Source organism: Phalaenopsis equestris, unplaced genomic scaffold (assembly GCF_001263595.1).
Source record: "Phalaenopsis equestris unplaced genomic scaffold, ASM126359v1 Scaffold001353, whole genome shotgun sequence".
NCBI classification, from domain to species: Eukaryota; Viridiplantae; Streptophyta; class Magnoliopsida; order Asparagales; family Orchidaceae; genus Phalaenopsis; species Phalaenopsis equestris.
This window is the reverse complement of record NW_018165792.1, coordinates 180978-190836: the sequence shown is the minus strand read 5'-3', so window position 1 is coordinate 190836 and position 9859 is coordinate 180978. Positions and strand designations below refer to the sequence as shown.

Genomic DNA, 9859 nt, shown 5'->3' with positions numbered 1-9859 from the left:
AAAATGAAACAAATAAAAATTGAAAAAGGAAATACTTTGAACATAATGAGTATTCAATACACAAAACAATAGAAATATAGTAAATTTTGATGGTTTTGAAAGTACTTTATGGTAGTCTTCTTAATTTTTGATATTTACAAAATCACCTTTTTTTCTACTTTAAGAACTCCACAATGAACTATATACAACTCAAAACAACTAAAACTTAAAGTGAAGTTACTAAATAAAACATAAATGAAAAACACTGAAAAAATTTATAAACTTGGAATTGGTTTCAGGTTATATTTGTAAATTTTTCTGAATTCGCAAACACACCCCTATAACCTTTTTACTCACTTAAGAAAAGATTAAAAAAATGATAAAATTGAAAAAACTAAATCAAATTGTCAAATAACTAAAGAATAACTTTTAAAAGTTACTTTCAACCTGAATAGAAGTGTTTTAAGTATAAATGAGATATTTAAAAATATATCCTTCTAAATGAAAATTGAATAACTCTCTCTAGAATTCTAAATTGAATAAGCTTTTTAACCATAGGTTAATTTGACTAAAAGAAACAAAGAAATATAAAAAAAAAATTCAATGAATAAATTTCAATAATTTTACATTAATAAACTCATTAATAAATTCAATAATTCATAGAAAATTTGAATTAAAATTAAATTAACTTGAGAAATTTTTATGTTGTTTGGAATCTTATTCTAAATAGTTTTGTAAGATATCAACTATTTTAGAGGTTATTTTAATTTATTATGAATATTTAAATAAAATTAAGCTAAAAATTAATAATTCTAATAAGTAAAAAAAACAAAAACAAAATCATCAAACTTTTATAGAGAATATTTCAACTCAATATGAAACTTCAAAAATAATTTCACATCCTTTTGAAGCAATTTGAAACAAAATATTCAAAACTCTAAAAATCATCAAATTGTCAACAAGATAATTCATAAAATTTATACAATACTCAAAATTCCTTAAAAATTATAAAATTGAGTTTATAAGAACCATATGCACTTTTCTAAGTGAGTTATTGGATTTTGTAAGCTTTAATACCATTAAATCTTGATATATTTCTTCAAAAGATAAAAATTAAAAAATTAACAAAAAATCATAAGAATAAAAAATATTGAAACAAATTATTTTTTGTTTAATAAAAAAATAACTAATAAAAGAATCAAAACTAGTCTCAAATGTAGATAATTTGAATAATAATAATCAACAAAGATTTCTTGGTCAAAACAATTTATAGTTGCTGACAAGAATTTATAAATCATAATAGGTCAATTGCATATCTTGACAAAGTAGATCCAAAACCAACGGTGCTGGGATGATGGAACAATGAGATCCTGACCAGCGTATCAAAATAAAATTCAATTGTTTTTCTTCACCTTCACAATCACCAATCTTCGGACATCATAAGGTACTCAACTATAAGCGTAGAAGAGTATATATTTTTATGGTTTGCTCGTTAAAAAGGTTTGGTAAGGATGGATTGTTTCGCTAGACTGAATGTTTTAGATGATTAAACAATAATTTTTATACTTTCAGATAATAGCTAATTTAGGTTGCACTTGCTACCTTTACATGTTTCTAGGTTGTTATAGTGAACCTAAAATGTGTAGTAACCTAGGGCTTAGTTGAACTAGGTTACTATAGTTTCATAGACTTTTATTTCTTATTGGGTCTTTCCTTTTATAAAGTTAGTGTCTATTATCATAGTTAATCAACTATTGACATCAGGATGATCCACAAAAAAATAAACAAAATGCGAAGGATAAACATTAGCTAAATGACAACGTTCTTCATATATCAATTTTAGATTGATGAGTATGATGTAGGTCAAAGGTTGGTTCCCTTAGTCGTGTCTTTTCTTTGTTTTTAATTTTTTTGTGTCTGATAGGTCTGACCAAAGGTCAGGATGTTCCTTTTGTTTGTTTTTTGCCTGGATTTGTGGTAGTTCTATAAGGAATATATTTTCAACCCCATAAAACAATTGAAACATAATTTTTCAAAATAAAATAAAATTCGTAACCCTAAACAAAATTGCATGAACACACTAGATTCACACCCAAGTGAATCATACATCTTAAAATAACAAAATTGATAATTAAATAAAATAGAGTAGGAACATTTTTACGATTTAAGAATAGCCACAAAAAGATCACCATAGGCAAGCTCACTGCATATTGGTTCTATTCATTGTTTTCAGACCCTCACTCATTGCATGAAAAGGAATGGTTTAACTCGTGAGAAGCATTACCTTATAGAGTAAAATCTACCTCTGCATACTGATTGACTTTTGAACAAATCTTCTGTAGATTCATCATCAAGGGCGTGCATATCTATTTTATAGCGTGTTGTTGACTACTTGACACTAAAATTTAACTAAACATATTAAAACTCATCTGAGTGTTGTGAGCTTTAAAACTTTAAATTTTAAATTCCAAAAATAAACTCGCATTAGTCATAGAAATTTTTGCATACCATACATACTTAAGCATCTTAATTATTATGATCAAGGTGTAAGACCTACAGTTCTTAATAAATAACCTTCCCTTGCTTGCATTCATTGGGACTAGTTTTCATGTTTTTCAAATGCAATTAGGTGGTTAAAATAACAGCCCTTTTCAGGTAGGGTTGAAGTCAATTCTACATGATTGCTTGTGTGTTGTCTTTCTTTAGAAAATTTTGATGTTTCACTTTCATCAGTGAACATCTTAGTTTTAGGATTCTGAGGTCATTCGTCTAGTACGATGTAAATCCTCACCTTCATAGGCTTTCTCACAATTTTATATCATGGGATTAAGTACTAAATTTCTAATAAAATTGTAAAATCGAAACATCAAATAACTTTTATTTCAAAAATTTAGAGGTAAATCATAGGATAATTAAGATGTCACTAAGGTTTTCTCAATATCTTTAACATCTAACACTGTTCATTTCTTTGGTTTCCCAACAATAACTATTTCATATTGAGTCTTTCCCTTTTGATTCTCTTATAATCAATCTTGAAAATTAAATGTTGAATTCATGAAGACATAACCCCAATAATAATCAAGAGTTTTCTTAAGTTATTTTTATTGTTTAAGATGCAATTAACTAAAGGGATTTATGCCTATAGAAAATTAGTAACTAAGAAAATATAAACCTATCTATCTACTCTTCAAATTAGATAGGGGAACGATCTGTTAGTATTTTTTTAGACCTAGCAAATATTCTAAATTTCTCAGTTTGAATAACTGAACTCATTATTAAGTGATACTCTCATATTTCTAGATGATATATTACTTGTAATGTCATGTTTTATTACTTAAATAATTATATATTTGAGCTCAGTTTGGTCTTATTTTAAAAATTAAAACCTTTCAACAAAAATAAAGCCAACACATGCTCAACTTTTTTTTTGATTGTCCATTCCCCTTTCAATTACTAAAACTATCCTCTCCTCTTAGCATTGTTCTTTATATGGGGTGTATTTTTCTCCAATATTTCTTACTTGCTGGCTTTTTAAATCGCATTATTTCCAAGAGGTTCTTTCATTTTGACATATAAGTTGGAAAGAAACACTCTGTTTTAAGGAATGTTATTTCTAACAAGGAAACTGTGTTGAAACATTAATTATGCTATTAAATTCAAAAGCAGGAAGTGGAAGTTTAAATCCCCCATTACACCCCCTGCCTCATTACTTCTATATAGAGTCTTCAAGCTCAATCATTATAACGCCTACTAGTATTGTTTTTATTTAATATATATGCAAAATTTAGATTTGGTTGGCAGTCTCACAGCTTTTCAGAGCTCAACCGGTTGCATTTTTGCACCTTGGAAGGAATTCCCAACCTCTTGTGGTCTTGATACCAAGCATTTTAGTGCATGTCAATACATTACTCTGCTAGATTTTGCTGCATTCCCTTTGGGCTGGATCATTTTATGATGTTCGATAAATATTTTCTGTTGGGACTATTTTCCAGTGATGCTTATGGGTTCACTCATCTTGCTTATCAGCTGACTTTTCTTTACTTTATTTGCTTTTTTGAGATCTTTTTTGGTAGCCTGACTGTTTTTTTATCAAATTAATTATGTTGGTTATTTATTGTTAGCCTATCCGCTCCTCTGATGGTCAACATGATATCGAATTTCGAATCTGAAATTCAACTGAATATTTCACATTCTTCTCGTCATTTTGGTGAGCATTGGTGAGATCAATATAGCAACATCTCTGCGCTCAACCGGCTTACCTCCATATGCCCAACCTCTGATTGGTTTTCATGCCTTCCCCTTGTTGGTAGCTCTACATTTTAGATATCTCCCTTTTACCCGTAAGTAGCTTTTGATAAAACCCACCGTAAAGATCGAGCTCCCTATCCCAGTGAATATAACTCCGTTTTCTTCCTTTTTCGCATCTTTCTTTGTTTTTCTATTGCTGTCATTTTCTCTCTCGGGCTCATATTTTCTTCTCTAAATAAGTCTTGTTTATTTTCATATAATTTTTAATATTTATAACTATTTTTTGCCGGGCATGACTCACATTCCATCGAAGAAAAAAAATAATAAATAAATTTCTGCTAATTCTATTTTCCTTTGAAACTCTGGAAAAACACATTCTGCATGGAATTTAAAAATGGCATAATAATAATAATAATAATAATAATAATAATAAGTCACTATATAAGACCACTTAATTCTCATATATTTACATTTCAAACACCTAAAATTCAATTTTTTTTTCTCCTTCGAAACTCTGTAAAAGCACATTATACATGGAAAAATCATAATTATGACTTTTAAAATGGCCAAAAAATAATAATAATATTAAGGCAGGTTTCACAGCACTTTTCTTTTGGACTAAGCTGTAACAATTTTTTTTTCAGTTAACCTCTAAAAATAATAAAGATGAAAAAAAAATCTACTTTTAAGAAAAGAAATTTACATACATACCACTTAATTCCTATATATATATTTACATATCTAAAACCTAACCTTAGTTTTTTCATACATGACAGTTTACATAAAAAAAAATTTATCCCACTTTTCAAAAAGTTAAAATAGTGATATTATTAATATGATATGAAAGAATTGTGATATAAATGTAAATAAATAAAGAACAAGTGTCAGATAGATAAATACATAAGAATTGAGTGATATGTATGTAAATGCCCCTTCAATCTGTAAGTTACAAAATGAGTAATAAAATAATGAGGAATAATCAGACATCTTACAAATAAAATCACAAAGTAAAAGAACACATAAATTTCACTCCTTCCACTCTTTCTTAACCCAGTTACAAAGTACGTTCAATATGAACAATATGGCACCATATTGTTCAATAAGTTCTTTTTTTGGCAAATTTTGTGTAATCTTCAGTCCAATTCTGGATCACAAAAATGAATCAGCCAGAAAACACAAATTTGCATTTAAAATCATGCATTCTTACAATTACATATTCCAAAAAAAAAAAAAAAAAAAAAAGAACATTTAAAATTCTGCACATGCAGTTTAAGTGATAATATGACGCATCATATCAAGATAAGAGATAAAAAACATAGATCTCACGGTAAAACTGACAAACATGACAAAATTTTAAAAAAACAATACCGTTCCATCCTTCGATGTACGTTGCGCAAGCAGTAAGCTGCTATCAACATCATCAAAACTGCCTTCCAACATTTGTCAGAATAACTGCATTACATTATAAAACACTGAATTCAATCATTGACCGAATCAGTCGAATTCCAATTTCATCAAATTTGAATTACAGGCCTAGTTTCAAATTCACCAAAATTTTGTATTTCGTTCAAATGACAACCAAACCAAACACTCAGATTTCACAATTCACTACATTTGATTGACATCACATCCTTAAAGCAGGCAACCAAATGCTCCTCAATCAAGCTTGAATGTTGTTTTCCAGAGAGTTTATATTTTAAATTAGAATTGAGAAATTTACATACATACCACACAATTCTTAAAAATTTACGTATCTAAAACTCAGTTTTATATGTACACTAATAACATTGGTGTCATAAACCAGTTGCATGATAAGGAGTATTTTGCTTTTAAGAAGATGGTGGTTGTGTGGTATTTTTGACGTGATGGTATGCATGTAAATATGATCTTTAAGTTTTAGAACTATAAATACATAGGAATTGTAAAAGTCCCCATTAGAGAAAGCACACGTTGCTAGATCAGCACTAATACAAAATATAAATGTTTTATTCACAAAGGGCAGAGGAAAGCCACGTATATGTATCTACATATAATAAGGTAAACCATTAGCCCATGAGCTTAGCCCTAACAGATATTTGCTCATGAACTTGAATGGCCGGCCCCGATAAATTTAGTCCCGACCCCAAAGCCCATTTATAACCCCCATTATAGCTCAATATAAAAACACAATTTTCATCGCACTTAATCGTTATTTAATCTATAAAAGTTCTAATTTGAACTAATAAAAGATGTATATAAGCCGTACAGCATTTTCTTATTTTTATATTTAACAGTTTCCTTTGTTTATCAGCATAGAATAAATTGAAATTTGCATTATTTAAAAAGCCATTACAAATTACCGTGTTGACTTAGAATTATCACATGATTAAAAATCAATCACTATGCCTTTTGTTTAAAAACATATTTCAGGTTAACTCTTTTAAAAATTAAAAAATTAACATAGGCCATTACAAATTATGAATTCTTTTAGAATATAACATTAAGGACAACAAAAAAAATCTTCTTTTATACAAATGAGAATCTGTGAAGCCTCAACTTTGGACCCCATGATTGTAATAGCACTCTTTATACTTTTATTAAGGAACTTTATAATAGTTTGGCACTAATTTGCAATATATAGCGTGAACAATAGAATAATTTCATGATAATGAAAAACTGATGTGTTAGCTACCATAGTCAATGAATAATGATCATGTAAGGATAAAAGGATAAACCTTGAAACCAATTTTTTTGGGGCCGTTATACAAACCTTGAAAAGGATGTGTTAGGTAAAATCACGTAAGAATAAACCTTAAAACCAAATTTTTTGTGGCCCATGTAAAAACCTTGAAACCATATTTTATCATTTTCCTGATTTCAGTGAATTCTCAGATATTATACAAGAAACAATTTTGTTATATGCTCCTATCTATGATCATTCATAACTTAGCATGAAAAGTGAATTCTTTTTCAACATGAACATAAAAGGGATGAAGGGACAGATATCAGTACAAGAACTACGAACAAGGATGAAAAAACTTGGGTTATCTAATGAAAGCATGTGAAGCAGAAAGATGGTTATCAGTCATTAAGGCACTACATGACTACCATTAACTCATAATGATTGTGAAATTTTCATTTTCCTAGAGAATAAACAAATAGGAGACTAACTTGAGAGATCAAATTACCAAGCAATTTCTAAGACCAATCAAATAAAAGAGGCAGAAGATTAAGAAGATTCCTCACCTACAACAGGAAACTTGCAGGGAAGATCTCAAGTCCTAAGCACAAATTTCATCACTGGCTTTCATAAATTTCAATCATAATACTGAATCATTAAGACAAGCTTTTCCCTGAAAACCCTGAGCAGACACATCTGAAGTTAGAAGAGTTCCACGAAATCCTTCCTCAGCCTTAGGTGGCTCAATCTTCTGTTCAGAGAGCTCATCTGCAAAGGGGAAGAATAGAGAGAGCTATAAAACAAGGCACAGAAAGAGCTTCTCCTGGCTATAAAAAACTCAACAAAAAATCAAATTCCTACTTTACTACCAGCTATATCACGGTTCTCATAAATCTCGGTGTCCATGACCCATAAGGTGTCTCCTGGAAATATATTTTTGTCTGCAAGTGTAGCAGAATCCCCATCAATTTGTATAGAGCTTTTGTGAAGCTTTTGGTTCTCCTTGACAACCTGAAAATCTCCAAAAATGGAAAGATTGATTCCAGAAGTCCAAAAAACATGTGTGTTTTCCCACACTCGACATTAATGGAAGTCTCGAGTGCTGTTCAATTTAATTCTTAATTTCTTTCATCAGTGGCCATTTCCCTTATCTCTTTTTCTTGGAAGATTTATACGCATACCACTCAAATCTTATGTACTTACATACCCAACACCTAAATTTCAATTTTTACATATGCACCACCTTACCAATGCATTAAAAAGTGTATTTCACTTTTTAGAAGTTAAAATGATGATATTTTTATGTGATATGAAAGATATGGAGGTATAAATATAAAAAGTTAAGTATACATGTTAGATATGTAAATACATGTAAATTGGGATGTATGTAAATGCCCCTTTTTTTTGAGATAGATTCAGTAGAAAAGGAGACTTCGATTTGATGCAACGAAACGGGGAAAATCGATGGTTTCCATTGATGAAAACATAGTTGGGTAAAATTGCAAACGAAAAATGATAAGTAATAAAAAAAATACCCCAAAAGCTTCCCAAATCATCATTTTCAGCTGATATATAGATGTGGTGCTCGAGACTTTGAAATTGATTGACTTTCCATATGAAGTTTTCTTGGAGCGCTTTGAAGTACGGATAGAAGCAGCTGTAGAAGCTTCAATAATCGACCGGGGAGCTTCCTTCCCACGTACAAGATACACACAAATATCCTCATCGCTATAATTAAGCTTTTGAATCAACTCAGAGCTTTCTCTCTCTCCAATGCATTCTTCACATAACTAGCAAAGTTATTAAGGTTTAGCTTCACATATAACTGTAGCACACATAATAGAATTGAATAATACATAGCAAATAATGCAATAGAGTTACTACGCAAGTACAAACTGCCACTACTTCAATTTCATGTATACAATTGCTTGCTCGATTTGGCTCAAAGTTATATACATTTAATATACTATGCATGCTAGATTGAAAGAAATAGATCTTCTATTTGCTGTTTTATGTAACTTGTGCATGAGGTTCATCGTTCAATCTCCAACTCCAACTCTTATGTTAGTTTACAAGTCAAGCCAGCTCAATTGATTTGGAGTGATTTGGAGTTGGCTAGCTGAACTCAAATAGAGTTATTTTGAGTAAAGCTAGCTCGACTCAAATTTAAATCCATTTTAAGCCGATTTTAGTTGAGCTGAATTCCATAATTTCAAGTTTGAGTCAAGAAAAAGTTGCACAAACATAGCGAGTCATGGGACTTACATCAAGAAAATGATGATGGATAAAGAAATGGGTCTTCACATACATAACACTTAATTCCTATGTATTAACATATCAACCACCCAAACTTCAATTTTTAATGTACAAAGCACCTGACTATGTTTTAGGCATACGATGGGCGGTTTGTACATAAAAATTGAAATTTTATATGGTTGATATGTTCATACATATATATGCATTTGGTGATAAGTATGTAAATCTCTCTTCAAAAATTAATTTTTCGATAGTATATCATAATTTTTAACAAAGCAATAATTATAAGATAAAAAGACTAAAGATTAGAAAGATAATACAATGCCAACAACAAAGCCTGAATCCCACTACGTGGGGCCGGCTATATGAATCATTTTTCTCCATTGCGTCCTATTTAGTGTCATTTTCATTTAGTTCTAATAAATTAATAAATTAAGATTCTAATAAATTAAGATCATTTTTTTATACAATAAGCCCAAGACTTCCTTGGTCAAGATCTGCCTTTCTTAACATAAGTCGAATCTAAAAGATCTACTCGCATAATCGGATCATTAGACAGTCGACGTTTAATGTGACCAAACCAATCTAAGACGACTCTCTAATTTTGTCCATCACTGGAGCTACACCAACCCTATCAAGGAGATATTCATTTTGCATTTTGTCTCTAAATGTAAAGCCACTCATATACCTAATCATTATACCTAATCATTCTCATCT

At 29.9% G+C, this 9859-nt stretch overlaps 1 protein-coding gene across 1 annotated transcript in view; it reads right to left on the bottom strand.

Annotated features, from left to right (window-relative positions):
- Nucleotides 1-5161: 5161 nt before the first annotated feature.
- LOC110034130 (ubiquitin carboxyl-terminal hydrolase 26) overlaps nucleotides 5162-9859 on the bottom strand; it is a 105376-nt gene continuing 100678 nt past the window's right edge. Inside the window, 4 exon segments of the mRNA XM_020738413.1 lie at nucleotides 5162-5679; nucleotides 7453-7654; nucleotides 7756-7897; nucleotides 8422-8676. Of these exon segments, the coding sequence (XP_020594072.1) occupies nucleotides 7527-7654; nucleotides 7756-7897; nucleotides 8422-8676 (525 nt within the window). The 3' untranslated portion in view covers nucleotides 5162-5679; nucleotides 7453-7526.